The sequence below is a fragment of the Sceloporus occidentalis genome, unplaced genomic scaffold (assembly GCF_023333645.1).
Source record: "Sceloporus occidentalis isolate IW3139 unplaced genomic scaffold, rSceOcc1.0.p SCAF_3, whole genome shotgun sequence".
NCBI lineage: Eukaryota > Metazoa > Chordata > Lepidosauria > Squamata > Phrynosomatidae > Sceloporus > Sceloporus occidentalis.
In genome coordinates this window covers 7,583,903-7,608,141 of record NW_028316983.1, presented here as the reverse complement: position 1 = coordinate 7,608,141, position 24,239 = coordinate 7,583,903, and the positions used below count along the sequence as shown (strand labels likewise).

Below are 24,239 nucleotides of genomic sequence, written 5' to 3'. Positions count from 1 at the left end.
ATAGCACTTTTATATGAACAATTCAAAATGGAGCGCAGATGTGTGTATGTACAGATTTTGGGGGAAAGGGATGCCTTGGAAAGGCACTGGATAGCTCACTGCTGACCCCTTTCGTCCGAGACGCAAGAGGCAACATCCGGCTTCATCAAATCTGCTGGATTAATAAAACTTGGTACTCTAGAAGTGGCATAATACAGAACAGATCAACCATTAAGCTCTTGATAATGCATATGAACTGGGACAACCCTTTAAATGAACCCAGCTGCGAATTTACAGCAAGCGCCTGTCTTCCAGGCCATCAAACTTTGATAGCACCTGAGCTCTAGGGTTGTTTTGAATTAAAGGTTTATTTATTTTGAAGACAGGCTCCATCTTTCAGTCAAATTACTCTCAAGGCAATTTACAAGCAACAGGTAATAACACAACCGCCCCACTCCTCATCTCCCCCCCTTCCCCCACTATAGTTTGCTAAGATAGGACCAGACTGGGCTTCTATTAAATTCTGGAATCCAAGGGGAACAAGCAACTGGAGCCAAGAATTTTCTGAGAGGAGTTGGAAAAGCAAACTCTCTGTGGCTCTCTTTTTCAGGGGAGAAGGATGGATGGATGGATGGATGGATGGATGGATGGATGGATGGATGGATGGATGGGGTCAGAGTGGTCTTCCTGTTGCTGTGATGTTTTTCTTGAGTAGCAGTGTGGTAAAAAAAAAATTACAAGTGCAACAATAATTTCCTCTTGCTGCAAGTGGTTATCAGTACAGCATTGGAACATCTATTTGCCCAGATTCAGAACTTGCTCCCAGAATCTTGTTGTTGTTTTCGTGTACCTCCAAGTTGTTTTCAGTTTATGGAGAACCTATCATGGGGTTTCTCGGCATGCGTCTTCTTTTGCCATTGCCATCCTCTGAGGCTGAGAGTGTGTGACTTGCCCAAGGTCACCCTGTGGGTTTTCATGACCAAACGGGGAATCGAATCCTGGTCTCCAGAGTTATAGTCCAACACTCAAATCACACCATCATTCTGGCTTTCCCTGCAGCCACTATTAGCTAGGAAATTGTGGATTGTAATCCAAAATGTTACCCTCCCCAAGTTCTATTTAGCCTAAATCCCTGTCATTAGATACTGCTGGATATAGTCTACTTTGGAGGAAGGCACCTTCCTATCCTTTCTTCCCAGGGCAGAGCGTTTCCCAAGCTAGTACCCATGCAGGCTGATCAAAGGGTTTCATTAAAAAGCAGCAGCTTTTGAGATGGAGGTAGGTGTACTTTCTCATTTTGACCAGCAGAGGCTGGAGGTAAATAAAACTTCAACAATCAGAAATGAAGTATGTTTGCAAAAGAAAACTCTGTAAAAAGAGAGGATTTGATATATACAAGTAGCCCTATAATATTCAAGATTTGACCCCAAAATTCTTTTGAGCGGCATCCAAGAAGTTAGAATTCAAGGGCAGTAGAGTAAGAAAGAACTATGCGTGGCACTCATGTTCCTCATTCTGCACATACTCCTTGTGACAGACTACTCCAGAAATCGTTTTAATGAGTTATCAGCTCAGGCTTGGAATTTAGTTTGGTTAGGCTATTTAGCTTGAAATAAATTTTCTTGAAATACACCACTTTTCTTAAAACACCAAAAGGCCATTCAGATGTCTTTTTTTTTTAAGTGTGGCTATTTTTTATCAGAACCGCATCACTGTGAGTTCTGTTGCTCACACGTCACCACTGCGAATAAAGACAGGAATTGGTGATGTGGATCTATTCAAAACATGTTGAAGGCATACAGAATTTTATCCCAGGTCTATTCACATTGGTTATTCACATTGGTGACAATGCAAATCTTTTTTAAAAACTTAGAAAAACACCTAGATGGAGTATCCCGGGTTAAGTGGGCTTTTTTGGGGCAGCTCACCCCCCCCCCCCCCAAAATAACCACCTTTATCGGATGCATTGAAAATTCATGTGATCAACAGGGATTCATCCCACATTCATCCTGGATTTTTTTCACCGTCTGAATAACCCTTAGGAATGTTAATAAGCAAATGATGAGACAAGAATGAATTTAACTTACAAGGAGAAAACTCAAGAGTCTTTTTCTTGACTGCCATGGTGCTCACACAAGGACTGAGAAGGGTCTTTTCCTTTGGGTAAGTACAGTACACCTTGGTAGATGATTCAAAATCCCATGTTTCTAGCAGTAGAACGTTCCAAAGACTATGACCATGTGCCTAGGAACATGAAGGAAAATTATGTTTGGAAGGGCAGGCATTGCCCATATTGCCCCACATCTTTGATTACCTTCTCCACTCTAGTGCTCACCAGACGTGTTAAATTTGAACTTCCATTATGCTGATTATTGTACTTACTAGGGATGACTGAACTAGCACCAGCTTGGGGGAAGGCAGCCCTACATCCCTGAATTTAGAGTGTGCTATAGAGGGTTGAGTACTGGACTAGAACTCTGGAGATCAGGATGTGAATCCCTGCTTGGCCATGAAAACCTATTGAGTGATGTTGGACAAGTCACACACTCTCAGTCTCAGATGAAGGCAATAGGTACCAGACTCCCATCTGATCTTGCCAAGAAAACACCATGATAGATTCTCCTTAGGGTCATCATAAGTCAGAACTGACTTGAAAGCACAAAACTCACAGGTACTAATGTTCCAGCAGTGCTTGTCACACCAAGTGTGAAAAAGCAAATTAGTGACCAGAGACACAGTGAACACAGCCCAGGTGAATGGTGTTAGGTCAGAGCATCATAAACATGTGTCAAAGCCCATCATCTTTCCTTCCAACTTAACATGCATCTTGTAGTAAATGATACCTAGAAGTAAGAGTCTAAATATCCTGAGGCACCAGACCCAGATCTAAGCAGCATCAGCCGTGGTTAGTGCTTAAATGGGAGACTGCCAAGGAATATCAGGCTATGGTGCAGAGGAAAGCAATGGCAAACCACCTCTCAATTTTACTTGTTTTAAGAAAACCCCATGAAATTTATGGGAATACTGTAAGTTAACAAGCAATTTGAAGGCACAAACACATACACATGCCCATTCCCACCAACATTTTTGGGTTGAAGCTAAAATACTATAGTAATCTTCTGAGAACTGAGTCAAAAAGAAAGAAAGAAAAGTTATCACAAAGAACAAAAGAGGATTTTATTTTACAGCTTCATACTATGTACAAGGGTGACTGGCTAAGCAATCTTTTTTAAAAATAAAAATTCAAAATGCCATGCAGAAACACTGGATATGTCCTAATACATCAAGATATCTTTATGGTATTGGGATGGGAATGGGTTGTTCTATCCAAAACCTAGAAAGGTGCATTGGAGGTAGGGGGAGATGAGCAAATAGTCAAACTAGGAATGCCTATTGCTGTATTGTTGTTTTTTAAAAATCAATCTATCCCAAGAGACTTTACTGCATTTTTACCGAGGACACACAACGGATGTTGTGTCGCATGCTTTCATTCCATAGAGATGTTCTTGTTAGACTGTACAGGAAACTGATTTTGTCTACATTATTCCAATCATAAGACTGTTCTGACGATGAGGGAACTGTTTGCTTGGTTGCTATTTGAATCTTACACCACAAATTATTTACAGTTAAATGAGCTCTCCCCAAAGTTTATTCAAACCCTATTTTACTCTAGTATTATGTGATGTCACATTTCTCTCCTGCAAGTAGGACACATTCACTTTTAAAATCACCTGTCACAAAAGTATCTTATTTTCTACTTCATGGAAAACTAAGGCAGCTATGCCTCACAAAGGCAATCTGACAAAGCCCCTGAGCTAACTCAATGAACAGGCAAGTCCCTGAATTTATTATGTCTGCTATATGTCTGCCTTTCTCCTTTCAGATGTAAGCCTCTGAGAAGCTGTTGTTGTTCAGACTCCATATGGTCAGGTTTATATGGTAAACAAAACAAAGTCCCTACCAAGTCTGAAACAGGTAGCCTTGCGACATGTCTGCTCCTCAGCCTTTTCGTCCACATAACACATACCCTTACAAAATTTCAAGTTCTTAGCAACTGCTATTGAGTTCCACCAGAAAATGGTTATCAGTCTCTTTATATTTTACTGTACAAAAATAGACTGTTTATCCTGTATAGGTCACCAGACACTAAATGACTTTGTTGAGTACATCAACTAGACAAAGGTGAACTTTAGAAAGCAGAAAAGCCTAAAGGGACAGCTCATATGCCAGATGTTTTTTGGAGATTTAGGATACAAAGAACATCAGGACCATTCACTGATCTGAATGAAAATGCCTGCCCAATCAACACTCTGAAGTTTCTCCTGTCCTTAGCAATCCTGAAGCATGGTGGTATACAAAGCACTTCAATGAGAAAATGTTGATTTCCTCACTACTGTTACCGGCTCAATATACGGAAGTGTCAGGGGAAAGGCTTGGCTCTCCTATGAAGTTCAACCAGGAAACATCATCCCATTCCCTCTCTCTCCTTCTCCAAATTCCTTCCATGAAGAGACAGAGCCCCAACACATGTGTGTTGAAGAAAAAAGCTGAGTCACATCACACTGTCTGAGAAACAGGTCCATAAGCCTCTAGCCTAGAAGGCATTCTTTATCTTTGCTGCCACCAGCACCAGGATTTCACCAATCTTCCTCTGCCAGTTGCTGATGTCCTTGGAGACCTCACACCACAGTTCTCCATGCCGGGGCTCTGCATTTTCACAACGCTTCCTCACCTCTTCTTGCTGCTCCTAGAGAGAGAAGACAATATAGCACAGGAGTCATTACCTTCACACTTTTGCTCAGGAAAAAAAAAAAGATGCACAATACAACACAATGGCCTAAAACCTATTGTTAATCCCAACTAGAACAAAGCCTCTAAAGCAACTGACCTGTTTGTTGACTCCCAATTAACAACTGAGTTAGTGAGTCTACAGAAACTAACCAACAAAATTTCAGGCAATGCACATTTATTCATTGATTAATCCTATTCTGTTCTAAGGGATGGCTACGTAGGAAGAGCAAACTAAAGGAAGCACAAGCTTTTCATCAACTTCTTCCCTTTGCCCCCTTTGTTGGTGCATCTTTAATGGGGCAGAAGGCAAAAAGCCAATCCACAACTTTCTTAATAAGCTGATGATTCTCTTCATCCAATTGCTGAACAGATTTGTTGTATTAGGGCCAATGGGGAAATTCCATATTGCTCTTCAGCAATTACACATGTCTACCAAAGAACATGGGGAGAACCCACAGTAATAGTTACAGGGTCAATCCTCGGACCTTCCAAGATTCATGTGGTAGTATCAAATGGGCTCTAGGGAGGAATTGGAGAATGAAGCAGGTAAAGATGGCATAATGAGATCATGGCCAGCTTCTTCAAGAAGTTCATCCAAGCTCCATATCTACTACCCCAACCACCAAGAAAACAACTTAAGTCTCAGCTTTTGTATATTTGGAAGTGGAAAGCAACCTAAAATGGAAAGCATGTTCCTCAAAGCTTCAAGTAAAGCATCCTTAGTGGGCCCCATTAAAGTCACCATCTCTCACCCTTCCCGTTACCTCTGTGCCGTGCTGAAGTTCAAACTTGTAGAAGAAAGCCCAGGCATCCCCCAGGTCAGAGTCTATCTTCACAGTCCGATGGAACCACTCACGAGCCTTGGTTATTTTACGTTCACTCCAGAACAACCTGAGCAGAAAAGAGTGAGAAAGGGAACAATGTGAAGGATGCTCCTCAGCAGCTTATCTTGCCCTCTGCGGAAGCTAAAAGATCTTTGACCTTTTCCACAGATAAGCTGCTCCAGGGAAAGAAGCAATTTTTTTCAAGCAAGACATGCTCTTCTTGGTCTATCTGTTCAGTGCCTACATACCCAATCCAAACCTTGGAACAGAAACTTCATAAATACACAGCTCAGCAGTAACTACAACCTAAGCCTAACAGATACAATGATTAGGAAATGCAGGATTGTTTTGTTCACTTATCAAACTAACCAGGGACACAGAGCTGCAAGCCCAAAATGAATGTTTGGCACATGAAGAACATTGTTGAACTTTTACAACCAAATGAGACCCCAGAGTATGTGGGCACAGCTGTCAAATATGGAAATCCACTTGAAAAGCAGCCACCCAAAGACTCCTAGCACAGCTGTGGTGGGAAACTGAAGGGCTTCATCCAAAACCCACGTGCCTAATTCTAAGCTTTCAAGCTTGTGCTTCTCTTGAGAAGTTCTAACATTCATTCACGCTTTTTAAAAACTCATCCTTCAATGGCACAGCTGTATCGCTGCCTTATGTCGGCCAATTTCTGCCTAGCAAAAGATCTGTTCAGCCATAACCCAGCAATTTTCTTTTCTGATTCAACAGAATGGTTGTTTGACAGGTGCAGTTGTGCCAATGTGTACGTTTTAATGGCTGGTGAACATCATTGTTTTTAAAGCTGTGAACTATGGCTGTTAAAGAAGAGGAACTGAGACCATTTAAAAAGTTGTGGTTGATAAAAGAGTGCCAAGTCAGCCAACTGGCCAATGAGGTACAGTTTGGATGACCAGTAAGAGAATCCAGTCAGTTTTCATTCTAGCAGTATGGTGACCCTCTGTATGGAGAAATTTTATCAGAGCTTTGGTCTAGTTGCCTCTAAGTTAGATTACTGCAAAGTACTATATGTGTGGTTGCTCTTAAAGACTGCTTGGAAAATGCAGCTAGGGCAGAATGCAGTAGGCAGACTGATTATGGAAATAAAAAGGTCTAATCACCATACACCTACTATGGCCCAACTGCAATGGCTGCCAAAATGTTTCAGGCCCAAGGCAAAGTATTGGTTTTAAACTAAAATATCTCATATACTTTGGAAACCCCTGAAAGAACACATCTTCCATCAAATACTGTTCATACCCTGAGATCATCATCTAATATGGAATTAGATGAAGAAGAGACAGTCACAGCTCCACTATGCCTAGACCCAGAGGAAGATTAAAGGCCCTCCCCTTCATCTTAACTGCTGGACTTGCACCTTTTCCCTACTGCCATTCCCTTCTCCTTTTGTGTCATGTCTTTGTCAACTGTAAACCTGAAGGAAGGAAACTGTCAAATTACAAAACAATTTGTAAGCTGCACTGAGAGCCTTTTGTGGATGAACAGCAGGGGATTAATTAATCAATTAATGTTTTTCTACAAATGGTGACAAGAGCCTTTGGAGTTCTGCTATCCCCCCCCCCAACCCCCCAACCCTGGAATGCCCTTCCTAAGAAGGCCTGCTTGGTCTCATCAGCAGTACATTATCAGTGACAAGAGATTTCTCTCTTCCCAAGTATCTGACAGGATGAGACTGGCCAAATGTTTAGATGTTGGTCCTAGGCTAATTGATTTCACTGTATTTGTTCTTGGGAGAATTGCTTCTTTACATTATATATAATTTTAATTTTTTTTCAACTTTTACATATTAGAAAAAAGACATCCAAGAAATAGAATAAGCAAGTAATCATAATCATAGCAATCTTTCCCTCTGCATAAGAAATCTACTCCATCATTTTCCTTCCTTCCCTGAAACAGCTGCCCTTTACAATCCAAGCTTTTTGTTACTGATGTTGTTTTAATTATCTTAACCAATATCTAGAGGGTAAACCAAATAGATTTATTTTTCTCCTCTTTTTTTCTCATGTGGAATGAGAGAAAGATATTTGAACTTTGTGAAGTCAAAGGCTTTCATAGCTGGCATCCATAGATTTTGTGGTTTTTTCGGGCTATGTAGCCATGTTCTAGAAGAGTTTATTTCTGACATTTCACCAGCATCTGTGGCTGGCATCTTCAGAGAAATTCGCTGAAGATGCCAGCTACAGATGCTGGCGAAACATCCGGAATAAACTCTTCTAAAACATGGCCACATAGCCCGAAAAACCCACAAAAAACTATGTTTGAACTTTCTCAGATTGAAGTCTGAATGGTCTGACTATCTGCTGCGTGGGATTTATTAGATAACAAACAGGTATCGTTACTCACTTGGCCACAGCCAGAAGGACATGTGGGTCATGCTCACATTTCTTCAGAGCATCCACACTCTTGGTCTTCCTTTGGGGCCTGGCTTCTAAGAAAATTGCTTCTGACCACAGGATTCCTAAAAGTGAAAAGACATGAGGGCTGATCAACAATTATGTTATCAATGCTTATAAGTACATGGAGTTATCGCCTTCAAACCAAATTAGAAAGTTCCCACAAAAAGAATATTCCCTTTTAATTTTAATAATGTCCGAATAAATTTCTTGCCAAAAATGCTTTAAAGCAATGTTCTACAGGAATAAATCTCACCCAAGTATATCATGCTAGTCTCTTCTACCAGAGTGTCAAGAAATAGTTTCAACTGACTTTATTATTGCATATATAAAGCACAGTTGCTGTATTATGAGGACCATAGCCATAAATTGAAGTGCTATCATGCTTTTGGCAAAGGCTTATTATTCCTGCACACATCAGCTCAACCTCTTAATCCTAAAACCCCTGCAGTCACTTAGTGCTTTCTGGTAAAACAAGGCTCAACTGCTGAGATTCCCCCAAAGGCTCATCTTTTTCCATATGATCTTGGTCATATACTTTAAAAGGCTTGATCCTTTTTTATACTACAATTCTTTGAAGCATGCAGCTAGTGGGGCCATGGAAAAGGGACTCTTCTTTGCACCATTCATGATGTAGAACTTTGTGTCTCACAAGTCACTCATGCCCTCTCTTGTCAACCTTTTGTCAATCGTAATGCCTTGTTTCGATATCACTTTGAACTGACATTTATTAAGCTTTCCTACAGAATATAATTTAGGTTTCCTGCTATTTTCCTAGTCTTAAATGAAAATGGTTTTATTCTTATCAGCTGGGGTTGTATGTTTGATGGATTTTTAATTTTTTATCCTAACACCACACAGCAAAATCCATTTGGGTTTCAACAAGTATGGACAGGCAGAGGGCATGAAACGGCCAACATCCAGTTTGGCAAACAACCCAAGAAAGCTGAATTCCAAGGCTTGACCTGGTGACTGCATTCTGCACTTTCAACTGAGTGCTATGCAAGGAATACTTTATGAAAAGCACACTTCACACCTTAAAACATGTGTAGGAAGCAATGCACATTAGATGCTTATGGACTGCTGCATGGACTGGGGAGGCAGTTTGTGCTGGAACAGTTTCAGGATTAGAAATAAGCAAATAGGTATTTTAAAACCCTCAACTAAGCTCTGATTGGGCTAAGGCAAGCAGCACGTTTGTAAAGGCAAGTTTTATCCTGGGCCTGCAACCGCAAAACCAGTCAATAAATCCTCTAAATCATTTCCTTTCATCTAATTTTCAGGTATCTAAGGCAGAACTACTTTAAGCATCATGCCTATCGTTACAAAAAGAGCCTTTTCAACCACCCAATTCATTTCTCAACGTTCAAGGGCAAACCTGAATCTCGTTATTTATTAAATAAAAAGCTGGATCTCATCACAGGAGACTGTTTGGCATAAAAGACAGATATTGAGATTACTATTGGTACTTGGCTGAAAACAAGCCAATAATCAATACAGATCGCACACTGAGCCAACAAGAAAGCCATGAGGAGTAGCCTTTTAATTGCAGCATATACACACATAGCATCTCTCCAATTCTTGGCTCTCATCTCTTCAGAGATAAGCAAATGGAACCAAAAACAATGTTCTGGACAGAGATCACTCAGGAAAGTGAAACATGCACCATCTGGGAAACTTATGATGAGTTTCAATTAAAAAAGGGTGCCTATGCAGAGGCTTGTCATAGACTGAAGCTCAGCAAACCAAAAAGAGAGACAACAACCCAGGGCAATACAAAATTATTCCACTTTTGTCCCTCTACGGTTAACCTCTTTCCCTGAGATGGTGATGGAAGGGCAGGGATATATCACAGAGCTAAAAAAAAACCTAGCAGAACAACAGAAATAACACTTCCTTTAATAAGGACAGGTTGCTTACTTGTAACAGTATTTCTTCGAGTGGTCATCTGCGAATACATACAAATGGGTTTCACTGCGCCTGCGCAGTGCTGCTCGGAACCTACTGGAATCACTGGGCAAAGTTAACTTTGCAACATATAGAAACTTTTTGGTGGTAACTCCGCCCACCCGTTATAAGGCCCCTGCCTTCCCACTCTTTTCCCCAGTTTCGCAATTTTTCCGCCAAGCAGGCGATGGAAAGAGCCAATAATAGCAGGACACTGAGGGGATGGACGGGTGGGATTTGTATGTATTCGCAGATGACCACTCAAAGAAATACTGTTACAGGTAAGCAACCTGTCCTTCTTCTTCGTGGTCTCTGCGAATCATACAAATGGGTTTAGACTGACAAGCTTAGGAAAGCGGCGGAGGGAGTGTCCTGAGACCAAAGCTATGGTAAACCAAGTGTGTATTTATTGCAACAATAAACACCTTGAACCATAAAAAGAGTCAGTCTTTTTGTTCATGCACAAAGTCAACACAGCAATAACCTTGCAAACCTGAGAAGGGAAATAAAAGGTCATGCAAGACCAGACCCCTTGGAATTGTGCAAATCAACATTCAAAAGAACGTAAAACAGTGGCATATGTACACAAATGGTGACACAACAGATCATCAGTAGTGCAATCAATGCAACCCTGAGACCAACACAGCCCTCCCGAAAGCTGCGTCTCGGATGGCTCTGGTGTCCAACCTATAATGCTTAATAAAGGTCAGAGGCTGGGACCAGACAGCAGCCTTACAGACATCCTCCAAGGGAATCCCTGACAGGAATGCAGAGGATGCCGACATTGCCCTTGTGGAATGGGACCGAACCCTGCCAGGGAGAGGTTTGCCCAACAGTTCATAGCAGAGGTGGATGGTACTAGGCCTTCTTGGCCAGGCCATCAATTTTCTTCGCCTCCCAGTCGACGGGGGAGGTCGCCTGCTTCGGGACAAAGCTGTGCTGGGCCCCTTCCACAATGGCCGAGTTCGGCTTGGGGTGGTCGGCCAACCAAGCGCAGCTTGCTGGAGCGACCCTGTAGAGCGACTCGACCTTGCGGGACGAGCCGGTCAGGGAGGCCGGGGCGTCCCAGGACCTCCGGACTATGGTCTCCAGGGACGGCAGCAGGGGGATGGAAGGCGGTGTGGGCACACGTCCATGCACCCGACGCTCCACTGGGTCACGGGCCTCCTCCTCGGGAAAGGAGCTCGATGTCCAGGGCCCTGGCCATCTTCACGACGTGCTCGCTGAAGGTGCGCACGTCGTCCGATGGAGACGATGGCTCAGGGTGGTGCATCCTCTGAGGGGAAGCTGACGCCGAGAGATCGTCGTCCTCGTAGGGGATGTCCGATGGAGGCAGGGGCTCCTCTTCGGAGTCCGTGTCAGAGGTGAGAGGTATGTCCGGGACTCTGACCTGAGACCTCGGGCGAACCGGGATGCAGGCTGTCGAGGTCTCTGACCGACGACGAGGCGCTGCTGAAGAAGCCATCACAGGCGAAAGGGGAGGCCTGTCCAAGATAGAGGCACTCGGAACCGACCGGGCAGATGTGCCCTCCCGAGAGTCCGTAGGACGAGGATTGAGTCTGGTGAACTCTCTGATGGCCACATCCCTCGGAACGGACATGAAATATCGACCCATCTCCGAGTCGAAAAACAAGTCTGGGGCTTCTTCTCCACGGCCATCCTCGCCATCGTCCTCATCATCGGAGTGGAGGAAGGGCGGAGGCAACTCCACACAAGGGGAGCCGGTGGCGGTGTCCTCCACATCGCGAACGAAGTCCACGGTGGGCTGAACCGGCATGTCCAGAACCGGGACCGGCTGTACCTCAGGAGTGGGTTCCAGGATGGAGGGAGCTGCAGGAGCGCGGGCCTTCTTGGAAGGGGAGCGCTTCTTGTCCTTTGCCTTGGAAGGCAAGTCCGTCCCGGCGTGGTCCTTTGGCCGCTTAGACTTCTTAGGTGCTGGGTCCCGTTCGGCCTCCTTCCGGTGCCGCTTCTTTCCCGATCTCGGGGTCTCGGCTGGGTCCTCGGGAGGGAAGAAGGGATTCTCCGGGAGATCCAGGAGGACGGCGGCTCCCGATGAGGAAGGCCTTGGAGACCTAGCCCTCTGAAGGGGCTGAGCTCTTGCCGCTCCTGAAGGCGAAGCCGGCTCCCTCGGCTTGGAGGCGTGTCGAGATGCCTTGGACGCCTTGGAGGATGAAGGCGAAGCGAGCCGGACCTCCGCCTCCGTCCATTCCCTCGCGTGCGAGCCCTCCGGGGACGGTTTCCTCCCGGATTTCGCCTTGGGCTCGGAACCCTCAGTCCCCAAGGTTTTCTGGGGGCGCTTGGAGGGCTCGTCGGTGGCGCTGGGCGGTTTCGAGCCATGGGCCACATCAGAGGTGGTGGGAGCCACTGTCCCGGCTGGGACAGACACCACGCTGGACACGCTGGCCCTGACAGATGTCACACTGGACACGCTGGCCCTGGAAGATGAAGCGGTCGGAGCGGTCGGCGGGACTGATGCTGGGCGGGAACCTCCCTCCTGTACCTTGCCCAGGGCAATCACTGAGGTCAGCCGGGACTCACGATTTTTCCGGGCTTGAGATGAGAGGGACTTGCAGAGCAGGCAAGCCTTGGCATCGTGGTCCTTGCCCAAGCACAGGAGGCAGGAGGAGTGTGGGTCCTGGACGGGCACCTTGCCCCCGCAAACGTCGCACTTCTTGAAGGGTGCGGGCATGATTCCGAAGTCGTCAAAGCCAGAGGAAAATCCAAAAACGAGGTCAACAGTCCAAAAGTCCGAAGTTACCAGGGGCGGGAGACAAAGAATGGTCAAAGACGGTCCGAGGTTCAAGTGAGAGTGATTCCAATGAGCTAGTAGAGCGAGCGAAGTTCCTTCAAGCAGCTAGCGCAGCGGGAAAAAGGAACTGGGGAAAAGAGTGGGAAGGCAGGGGCCTTGTAACGGGTGGGCGGAGTTACCGCCAAAAAGTTTCTCTATGTTGCAAAGTTAACTTTGCCCAGTGATTCCAGTAGGTTCCGAGCAGCACTGCGCAGGTGCAGTGAAACCCATTTGTATGATTCGCAGAGACCACGAAGAAGAAGTAGAGTTCTCCCTACCTTTTGGAAGTGTCAAACTTACTGCCTTCTTTCACTGTTCCAGGAAATTCTGAGTGTGACTATAATTAGATCTAGCTTCAAAACCAAGTTCCTAACATCTAACTATTGTATCATCCATAGAGTCTGTGAGCAGCAGATAGTTTTGATGGCAAACCACTGCATAGTAATCTCAATATTTATTTTACAACTGAATACTAAGGTTTGCATTTTTGGACATCCAAAGATCTGTTCTGATTAACCAAGGATCCTTTTACTACCATGTTTCTACTTCACTATTCCCAGTAGAAAGAAATGTTATCGATGCACAAGTTTCACGTAAATATAATCTGATGGAAACTCATACAGAAGGACTAAGAGACAAAGCCATCTCTCTTAATGATCTGCCACAATGTTTATTAAGAGCTTCTGTTCAGAAATAAATTAAATGACAACTTAAGCAACAGTCAATATGAAAAAGAAAAAATAACCCCTATATTACCAGAGTTGGGACACTCTTGCAGTGCCTTTGCCATCAGCGTATTAGCAATGTTTTTGAGCCCAGCTCTGTATTCTAATCGCACAGATTCCAACCTACAGGGGAAAAGAGCAAATTATGTCAAGATTTACAGATATAATTTGTCACTAATTTTCTTCTCAAATGAAGCAGTGAGTAATTTATTTAATTTTCCTCATGCTATGAGAAAGGCTATGAAAACTATAAAGTTTTCAAAGCCAATTAGCAATTTGAGACTTATTCTGTGCACAATTTGCACATGGTTGTTTTGCACACACAAAAAAGCTAATTTTTATTAGCAGAAAATACCATTTTCTACAAATGAAGTAATATTTGAATTATTTTTCCTGTGCAGAAAAAAAAGCTACTCTCTGGACAACCACATGCAAATTTTGCATGGACTGTCCTGAACTGCAGCATTTTCTGGATAGAAATAGTCTTTTCTGTGCAGAAAATATTTCCAGCTCAGAAAAAAAAAGTTTCCTGTGCAGTTTCCTGCGTAAAAGAACCAGATGCAAAGTTTGCACGAAGTCCCAAACTACCAAGATTCTCATCAGCCCAGGATTATGTGCCTCAGGTCCTCAAAAAACATGTTTTTGATCATTTTTTTGTATCTCTGATATGGCTGAGATACAAAGATATTCTGAAAAAGAATACTCAAAACCAATGGGCAATGAAAGCCTTAGAAGAAATGGCTACTATACAAACAAATAAAAGAAAGATTTAGCATACACCAAAACATGAAGAAAGAAACTAGAAAAGATATTAGAGGGGAGTAATAAGAAACAAACATCAAAATTATACAAAATCTTATTAGAAAAGAAATTAGAACAAGACACCCATCAAGGAAACAATGCTAAAATGGGCAGTAGATATAGGAAGAGAAACAAGACACTGAAAAGTTGGAACTATGCAAAAAAAAAACCCAAAATCCAAAAACCCATTTCAGTTCACAAAATGCCAAAATACCAGGGAAAATTATCTAAAATTGCATTCAAGTGGCACTTAACCCTAGCAAAATTAGCCAATATATATAAAAACAACCAGAACAAGTGCTAGAAATGCAAAAAAGTCCCTGGTACTTTATATTGTGGAACTACCCTCCAATAAAAAAATGTTTGGACTGTTACTCAACCATTTGTGAAATATTAAAAACAAATTATCAGATGGAACCCAAAATACACTTATGTAAATATGACCAACAAACTACCACCACAAGCAAGAAAAAGGAATTGGGAAAAAAATCTACATGGTCTTGACAGGCAGACCATTCATCACTTAGAAACTGAAAACAAAAGTTACCCCCACTATAGTAGAAGAATGGTTAATTAAAGTAATCATACGCGGGCACCTTTTACACGGCTTTCAGCTTACACTGAAAGCTGTGCGGTGGGAGAATGAATAAAGTGCGTGCCCATGCACGCGCGCACCAAGCCGCACGTCATACACAAGTCCCATTATATCCAATGGGGCTCAAGCATACACACTATTTGCCTTAGACGGGGGCGGGGGGGGGCAGAACGATCTCCGCGTAAAGCAAGGGCACACTGTAACAGAAATGTATCAGAAATGTAAACGATAGGTTTATTGGCAGTGTAAAATGATACAGCTTTTGTATCATTCGTTTGTATATAAACTGCTTTAATAAGAAAACAACTACAAACAAAAAAATTGTTGTATAGTCTTCAGTAATCAATGAATAAATGAAGTTCGAAGATGTACAAGATATTGTAAGAGAAACCAACATTGTTTTTATTATATGCCACAAGGACAGGTTGCTTACCTGTAACAGTATTTCTTCGAGTGATCATCTGCGAATACATACAAATGGGTTTCACTGCGCCTGCGCAGTGCTGTTCGGAATCTTCTGGAATCACTGGGCAAAGTTTACTTTGCAACATATAGAAACTTTTTGGCGGTAACTCCGCCCACCCGTTATAAGGCCCCTGCCTTCCCGCTCTTTTCCCCAGTTCCGCAATTTTTTCCGCCAAGTAGGCGATGGAAAGAGCCAATCAGAGCAGGACACTGAGGGGATGGACAGGTGGGATTTGTATGTATTCGCAGATGACCACTTGAAGAAATACTGTTACAGGTAAGCAACCTGTCCTTCTTCTTCGTGGTCTCTGCGAATCATACAAATGGGTTTAGACTGACAAGCTTAGGTATGCGGCGGAGGGAGTGTCCTGAAACCAAAGCTATGGTAAACCAAAGGTATATTTATTGAAACAATAAACACCTTGAACCATAAAAGAGTCAGTTCTTTTGTTCATGTACAAACCAAACATAGCAATAACATTGCTAAACCTGAGAAGGGAACAAGGGATCATGCAAGACCAGTCCCATAGAAATGTGCAAACCAACATTCAACAGAATGTAAAACAGTGGCATTATGTAGATAAATGCTGCAACACAAACCATCAGTAATGCAATCAATGCAACCCTGAAACCAACACAGCCCTCCCGAAAGCTGCGTCTCGGATGGCTCTAGTGTCCAACCTATAACGCTTAATAAAAGTCAGAGGTTGGGACCAGACTGCAGCCTTGCAGACATCTTCCAAGGGAATCCCCGACAGGAATGCAGAGGATGCCGAAACTGCTCTTGTGGAGTGGGACCGAACTCTACCAGGAAGGGGTTTGGCCAACAGTTCATAGCAGAGGTGGATGGTACCAGCCACCCATTTGGAGAACCTCTGCGCAGACACGGGCAACCCCTTCTTCGGTTCCGAGTAGCATTGGAAAAGTCTCTCGGACCGACTGGAGGCGGAAGTTCTGTCCAGGTAAAACGCCAGCGCTCTCCTGACAGGGAGAAAGGCAGAGCAACTTTCGGAGTCTAGGATGGCCCTGATGAACTTGGCCTGTCTGGTCGGGATGAAGTGGGACTTCTCCTCGTTGACGACCAGTCCGAGAGAGTGCAACAGGTCTAAGGCGAATGAGACTGCCTCTTGGAGCTCCTGTTGTGAGTCGGTGACAAACAACCAGTCGTCCAGATAAGGGAAGACTCTGTAGCCCTTCTGATGAAGGTATGCTACCACTGGTGCCACACACTTTGTAAAGACCCTCGGAGCCGTGGCAAGGCCAAAGGGAAGAACATTGTAGTGGTAGGCGACGGAGCCGACGGCGAAGGCGAGGAATCTCCGTTGGGACTCCCGAATTCCGACGTGGAAGTATGCGTCCTTCAGGTTGACGGTCGCGAACCACAAGCCCTGGTGGAGAAGCGGCAGAATGGAAGCCTCAGATCCCTCAAGTCTAAGATAGGTCTGATGCCCCCGTCGGCCTTCGGTACCGTGAAGTACCTGGAGAAAAAAGCCTTGGAATATTGGTCAGGAGGTAAGGGGGAGATCGCCCCCTTGCCTAGTAAGGTGCGCACTTCATCGAGAAGGGTGTCCGAGGGGTGGGTGGATAAGAAGGCTCCAGTTGGAGGGAGCTCTTGAAACTCGAGGGCATAACCCCTACGGACGATGTCAAGCGCCCACGAGTCCGTCGTAATAGAAGCCCAGATGTTAGAGAAGGGCTGGAGGATGTTCAGGAAGAAAGGGTTTGTGACGAAGCGCGCAGGGGCATTTCAAGATCTTTTCTTGGACTGCTCGGAGCCCTGTTGTTGATATTGGCGTTCCTGGCCATAAGGACGGAAGGACTGACCTTGAGACTGCCAAGGGGGTTGCTTCTTCCGGAACGGTGTCGACACGGAGGAAGACATGCCGTGTTTTCTGGCTGCAGCCTTCATTTTGAATTTGCAGTTTAGACAGTCATCAGTGTCCGTATTGAAGAGGCCAGAGTCGTCCAAGGGCATCTCTTCAATGGCCGCCTTGACTCCCGGGGTGAGATCCGTGCCGCGCAGCCAGGCATGTCGACGGAGCGCCATCGATGCCGACATGGCCCTTCCTACACAGTCGGCCATGTTTCGGGACGCGGTGATAAGCCAGCCGCCGATAGAGTGTGTCTCGTCCCGAATCTCGACGAGCTTCCTCTGCGTATCATCCGGGATGTCCGGGACCAAGGGAGAGACACCTTCCATAAGGGCCTGGACATAAGCCCCCATACAGGCCGTATAGTTGATGGCTTTGACCGCCAGAGAAGCCGCAGAATATGCCTTTTTGGCTAGTCCATCAATTTTACGGGCCTCCCGGTCCACTGGGGACGTCGCCTGCTTGTGGGTAGAGGCGATTTGAGCACCCTCCACAATAGCAGAGTTTTGTTTAGGGTGCGTCGACTGCCAGGCACAGCTCGCAGGGGGAACACGGTAGAGTGACTCTATCTTGCATGAGGTCCCGACCAGCGAAGCAGGGGTCTCCCAAGACCTCTTGATGATAGTCTCCAGCGACGGTAGGAGAGGGATGGACGGTGGAGTTGGGATCCGACCATGTACGCGGCGCTCTACCGGGTCCCACGCAGACTCCTCAGGGTAAGCTAACTCGATGTCCAGGGCCCTGGACATCTTTATGATGTGTTCACTGAAGGTCCTCAGGTCATCCGTGGGGGAGGCTGGCTCCGGATGGTGCATGTCCTGTGGAGAGTCCTGGAGTGAGAGCTCATCATCAGACTGGGAAGCTGGGGACAGCACCTGTACCAGGTCGGATTCAGTATCTGACTGGATAGTGAAATCCTCCACCCTGGGTTGATCGTAAACGGATGTCGAAGGACGGGGCCTCGGCTCCGGACGGGTCACGGCAGCTTTAGATGCTGTTTGGTCCACCGGCTTGGGAGTCGGTACCGAAACCTTGCCCTTCGGGATGTGGCACTGCTGTTTGTCCTGGAAGCTGTGCAGCGCCATGTCTCGAGGGAGCTCCATGTAGTACCGGTCGGCCTCGGAGTCATAAAAGACCTCAGGATCTTCTGGCTCGACACCCGAGGGCTGTAGGGTAGGTAGAGATGGGACCGGAGTCGGAGAGCGCCGTCCTCTAGGCTCCAGAGTCTCCAAGTGGAGCAGTAGTAAACCTTGGAGGGCTCTGTGTTGGGCTAATCTCAAGTCTTCCTGATGAGGGTCGTCCATGGACCTCCACACGGGGCCGAACCGCAGGTTGCGCCGTCGGGATTGGACGGTCCGAAGAGTGGAGCCTGGAGCCAGAGCGATGGTCGGTATGTTTGGAGGCGACATTGGATGTAGAGGCTCCCTTAGAAGAATCGTCACGTGGCCTCTTTTGTTTTGGGGCCGAAGATGTAGAGTCTGTGGATTTCGATTTCCTCTTCGGGGCCCTTGGAGTCTCCGGAGGGAAGAACGGATTGTCTTCCAGGTCCACAATCACAAAAGTCCCGGACTTGGAGGACTTGTGCTTTGAAGGAGAGCTGGGTTTTGATGTGCCCGTGGTTGAGGGTCGGTCGTCTTTACCCTTGGCCTTCTTGTCCTTCTTTTTGGCCAACTTGGACTCATGCGTGGAGACGGAGGGGTCCCGGTCGGTACCGACGCCAGAGGCGGAACCGGAGGGAGTTGCTGCAGCCGTCGAGCCCTCGGTCCCCGAAGTTTTATGGGGGCGCTTTGAGGGCTTGTCGGTGGCACTGGACCTGTCTGGGCCGCTGGCCACTTGAGGAGCCTTGGAGGTGGCGCTGGGCCTGTCTGGGCCACGGGCCACAAGAGAAGGTGTAGTGGGTGCCGGAGGTGCAGACACGGCACTCGCCGGGCTCTCCCAGGGCTTGGGGGCCAAGGGTAAGGTTGCCGGAGACGGGGTAAGGCGTGGACCTTACCCTGCGCGATGGCTGAGGTCAAGCGGGACTCCCGATTCTTCCTCGCTTGGGACGTTATGGACCTACACAACTGGCAAGCCTTCATGTCATGGTCCTTGCCCAAGCAGAGTAAACATGATGAATGCGGGTCTTGAACAGGGAGTTTGCCCCCGCACACATCACACTTTTTGAAGGGAGGGGACATCTTTCCAGGTCGACGAAGCCGAAGGAGAATACGAAAGCGAAGTCAAACAGTCCGAGGTCGAAGTACAATAGGGAGGTCAGCAAAGAGAATGGTCAAAAAACGGTCCGAAGTCAAGTAGCCAGTGATTCAAAGCAAACGAGCGACGAGCGAAGTTCCAACAGCAGCTAGCGCAGCGGGAAAAAGGAACTGGGGAAAAGAGCGGGAAGGCAGGGGCCTTATAACGGGTGGGCGGAGTTACCGCCAAAAAGTTTCTATATGTTGCAAAGTAAACTTTGCCCAGTGATTCCAGAAGATTCCGAACAGCACTGCGCAGGCGCAGTGAAACCCATTTGTATGATTCGCAGAGACCACGAAGAAGAATTATATTTTCATAAAAATAAAGTTAAAAAAGGTTGCGAGTTCAATACTAGCAATAGGGCTCAAGGTCGATTCAGGTTTGCATCCTTCCAAGGTTGCTAAAATGAGTACTCAGATTGTTGGGGACAATTAGCTTACAGTTATAAACTGCTTAGGGAGTGCTTAAGTGCACTGATAAGCAGTATAGAAATGTACTTGCTATTGCTATTGCTAAAAAACACATTTCTGATAATTTCTGGATATGTTTTACATTCATAGAGATAGAATTCAAAGACATAGCCATGTTAGTCTGTAGAATCAGTATGTAGACAGAATGCTTCTTAAGTCTATGAAAGCTGATGTTGCCAACTTCTTTCTTTCAGTGAGGCCCTCTTCAGACCGGCCTGGGGGTGGAGTCGGGGCACTGCATCCAGATGACACATGCCCTGACTCCGTCCCCAGGGTGCCATAACTACTCCGGTGCTGCGTTCATATGATCCAGCGCTGAAAGAGTGCTGACAAGTCACGGCAGTGCGGCTATGGCTCTCTTTCCAGAGCACAAAAAGGAGCCACTTTTTGCAGTTCCTTTTTGCGCCCTGGAAAGGACAGATCCGGGCTGCAGCCCCAATATGACTAGGAAAGGGGCAGTGTCACGCTGCCACTTTGGGGCGGTCTGTTGAGCCCCTTAGTCTCTAAGGTGCTACAAGATCTCTTTACAGTGATAACTGACATAGCTCTAAAGGATGCTAGAGATCCCCCAGAAAGGACACTGAAAGATTCAGAATCCCCTTGTGATTTCTTACCACAAATCTTGGTTCTTCGGATTTTTTAAACGAGACTTCTCCAAGATGGCTCTGGCACGGGTGAGCTGACCCACCTTCTCTTCCAGCCTGGATAACAAGAGCCAAAGGGGTATGGATCCGGGGCATTTCTTCAGCTGTTGGAGGAAAAGAGAAAATCTTATGAGAAAGAGAACAGGTGCACATATAGGCAAATACTCTTCCACTGGTAGGGTAATTGTCTCTTCACAACTTTGGCAGAAAAAATCACAGAAAAACACACTTGCCCTTTGATAGATTTCCCCACTAGTCTACAAGTTTGGGCACATCTTCACAAATTTTGGTTTAATCAATCAAGTACTTAAAAATAGCTGTGCAAGTTAGTGACTTTCCCAGAACAAGTCATTAATCCTTGTAAGAGAACAGCTAAATTTGGACCACAACAGCAAGCGTGCAATATTAGTAAAAAATTGTGATATATCTGGTAAACGTCTGGTCCTTATCCAAAAGCTTGATGGAGTAAATGAGAATGGTCAGAGCCTAGAGCCTGACCTTCATGGCTCAGTTTTTGTTTCATGCAGGGAAAGCTGATCTTCAGAGAGTCTAATGCGCTCCTTCAGAAGTATTTAGACAGAGCTTCTTTTCAAGAAACTGGGTGAGTAGGAGAGGTGAAAAAGATTTTGCCCTTACCCCTTGGTTATATGCCTCTCTGGCATTTTCAACTAGTTCCTCCTGCTCTTCAATCTGACCTTTCATCATCCAGAGCTTGGGAAAATCTTCATAGTGATTCAACGCTTCCTCACATAGCTCCTGAGCTGCAGCAATGTTCCCAAGCACCCACTCAAGTTTGACAGACTTCATGAAGACCTGAGATGATGTGCAAAGGAAGAATGTTTAAATGTGCCATCTAATCCCCAACTCCTGTTTGCTGTAGAACTCCTCTATGGAGTGCTATGGAGTGCTGACTACAATAGATGCAATTGAACTTGTAGTACGTTTTGCATGATTACATTTGTTTTAATGACAAAATAGTTTGCTTCAAGTATGCTACAAGGCATTTTCAGCTACTGGCAAGACAAGGTAAAATGTGGTCAAATTTGAATTCTGCCACATCCTCAGCTTTCAAAAATTCCACCAAGAAGGGGAACTGGAGAAAGGCAGGGCACAAATGTTTAAAATACAAGTTGTAAGCAAGTCATAAATGCCTTGAAATTCAGATGCAATAAAATAAAATTCAACAAAAGTGCTGTGCCAAAGCCAATGATTGCTTCTGCTTACTCTCTCTCTCTCATACCAGTCACTGCAACGGAAGACCTGTGTCTTTTTACTCCAACCCCATGCCTGTAGCTGACCCAGAGCACAACGTACATCATTATGAGTCATTATCTCACCCTTTGGCATCAGTCTCTTTACAGAATCTATTTTCTCCTTTCCAGCAATCTGGGGTTGGGTGGGGAGGGATAAGACTCTGATCACATGCACTCAATCTAGATGATTCCCATGAAGAAGATCCCATGTGTGGTCTTCAGCATCTGCTCTATTAGGTATTTTAACAGAAAACTTTTTGCCTGAGATCATCATGAGTTATTGGTACCAAGCTACACAAACAAATGGGTCTGATCCAGTAGGAGCAGCTTCAGATGTTTACTGTTACTTGGGTGGCACCATTTCCAATGAGAAAACATCCTCAAAGTGACCCACAGCTTACCCTAGCCGTTGGGGCACTGCTACGAGCTTTTGCCAGCAACCTCCTTGCTCTTTCATATTCATTGTTTTCAGATTCCAACTTCACAGCAGCCAGCCAAATCTCTTCACTGTTGGGGTTGGCCTGAAGGACAGATAAATATGGCATCAGCTTTAAGTCCTGGTTCATTTTTAACTGCTTCATCAATCTTCCAGCAAGGTGTAGCATGGAGATCCTGAACTTTCTCTTCTCCAGCTGGAATTTCATGTTTGCTACACATTCCCCATGAAAAGCCTTGCTCCACAGTACTTTTGCCAAGCTAGGAATTAGTAATTAACTTTTAATTTAGGCATTGGAGGTTGAGAATGGAAACCTGATGATGGATTAGCTGCTGTGCCGATAGGACAACCAAGGGCATACCCAAGCCAATACCAATCATGACCAGGAGGCACTGGGGGATGGGGTCTAATATTCTGCTAACATTAAAAGGGCATCCATACTCTCAAGTAATATTTTGCAAGAAATAAGGAGGCACTGTTAAGCAGAAGTTGTGCGGAAACAGTATACAATTTAGTTGATTTAGCTCATTTGTTCCAAGAGAGCAATGCCAAATTGCTATGTCCCAACAGGAGGAATTCAAACAACTCTGCAAACTCTGTACTGCATCCATTTCTTTTAGTGGACAGTGCTAGCGACAAGATAGACACATATACACATTTCCTTCAAGTGCCTTGCTTGGGAATCTTCACGCAAGTTACTAATGTACCAGCACTCTTAATGGAAGTAAGCACTTCCTTGAGGACCTGAGCTGTTTTTTTAAAGTACTGTAGTAACAAATCTGAAATATTAATCTGTCCATTCTGACTTCTCAGAATTTACATTTTAACAGCCTATTTTTTTAATATTAAAAGTATTTCTATACCTTCCTTCATCTAATGAACACAAGAGAATCATAGAATCATAGAGTTGGAAGAGACCACAAGGGCCATCCAGTCCAACCCCCTGCCATGCAGGAATTCCCAATCAAAGCATCCCCAAAGGATGGCCATCCAGCCTCAGTTTGAAGACCTCCAAGGAAGGAAACTCCACTACACTCCGAGGGAGTTTGTTCCACTGTCGAACAGCCCTTACTGTCAGGAAGTTCCAAAGATTTAGACAAAACACAACACCAACATTCATTATAATAATTACAGAATACAAGAGAGGAAACAAAATAAAAACTATGCATAGATTGAGACAAGTTTTTGAAAGCCAGCTCACTATACTTCTCTTTAAGGCAAGACTGAGTGTTAGATTTTGTTATAAGGGCAGGGACCAGCACACTGGCTACATTCAACATGGCACTATAGATGGGATGCCTTTTTCCCTTTGTTTAAAGACCCACTTAAAGGTTGGTCTATAAATAGTTTAAAATAGAGTATTTTAATTAAAATACTTTTAAGGCTTGTTGCACAATGAACACTGTGAAAGTATGTTCAGTGCTAAAACATTTGTTGGAAGCCTTTCCTATGCTTCTTTATGCAGACAATATGCTTACTTACTTACTTTTTAAGGGTTTTCTAGGAAGCTTGGTGAAAAACCAAGAGATAGACTGAAAAAATAAGAGTCATGATAATTTATATACAAATGGCACACTGTGGATGATGATAAGTACAGTAAGTCTGAGTGATGTCACACTATTTCTCTCAAGTTTCTTTTTGTGGTCTGTAGTCTGAATGATAATGGATTCAGTGAAAATTGTACAAAGAAAGAGAAGCTTACCTGGAAAGCCAAAGCCAGGATACTCCGAGCAGCAGGTACATCTCCAGCAAGCCATTTCGATTTGGCCCCCATAAGCCAGAGGACTTCGGCTTTGGGGCAGTGAGCTACAGCCCTCTGCAAGAGAGCCTCCAACGATTCTCTGTAAATACAGAACAAAGTTACCAATTACTTGTGACTGCTGAGCTTCTGGACACCTTGGGATAATATTGTCATTTATTATTGTCATAGCTTTCAGAGATATAACCTTTGATCACATTTATTTGATCAAGGATATACGGTTAGTTTACTGTCAT

The 24,239-nt window shown here is 45.0% G+C and overlaps 1 protein-coding gene across 1 annotated transcript in view; it reads right to left on the bottom strand.

The window, feature by feature from the left end:
- Positions 1 to 3,131: 3,131 nt before the first annotated feature.
- The window catches only part of PRPF6 (pre-mRNA processing factor 6), a 44,190-nt gene continuing 23,082 nt past the window's right edge, over positions 3,132 to 24,239 (bottom strand). Inside the window, exons 14-21 of the mRNA XM_089513576.1 lie at positions 23,947 to 24,085; positions 22,210 to 22,329; positions 21,192 to 21,368; positions 20,526 to 20,659; positions 13,509 to 13,600; positions 7,968 to 8,082; positions 5,535 to 5,661; positions 3,132 to 4,726 (exon numbers count right to left, since the gene is read on the bottom strand). Of these exons, the coding sequence (XP_089369702.1) occupies positions 4,574 to 4,726; positions 5,535 to 5,661; positions 7,968 to 8,082; positions 13,509 to 13,600; positions 20,526 to 20,659; positions 21,192 to 21,368; positions 22,210 to 22,329; positions 23,947 to 24,085 (1,057 nt within the window). The 3' untranslated portion in view covers positions 3,132 to 4,573. The remainder of the gene's footprint in view (positions 4,727 to 5,534; positions 5,662 to 7,967; positions 8,083 to 13,508; positions 13,601 to 20,525; positions 20,660 to 21,191; positions 21,369 to 22,209; positions 22,330 to 23,946; positions 24,086 to 24,239) is intronic.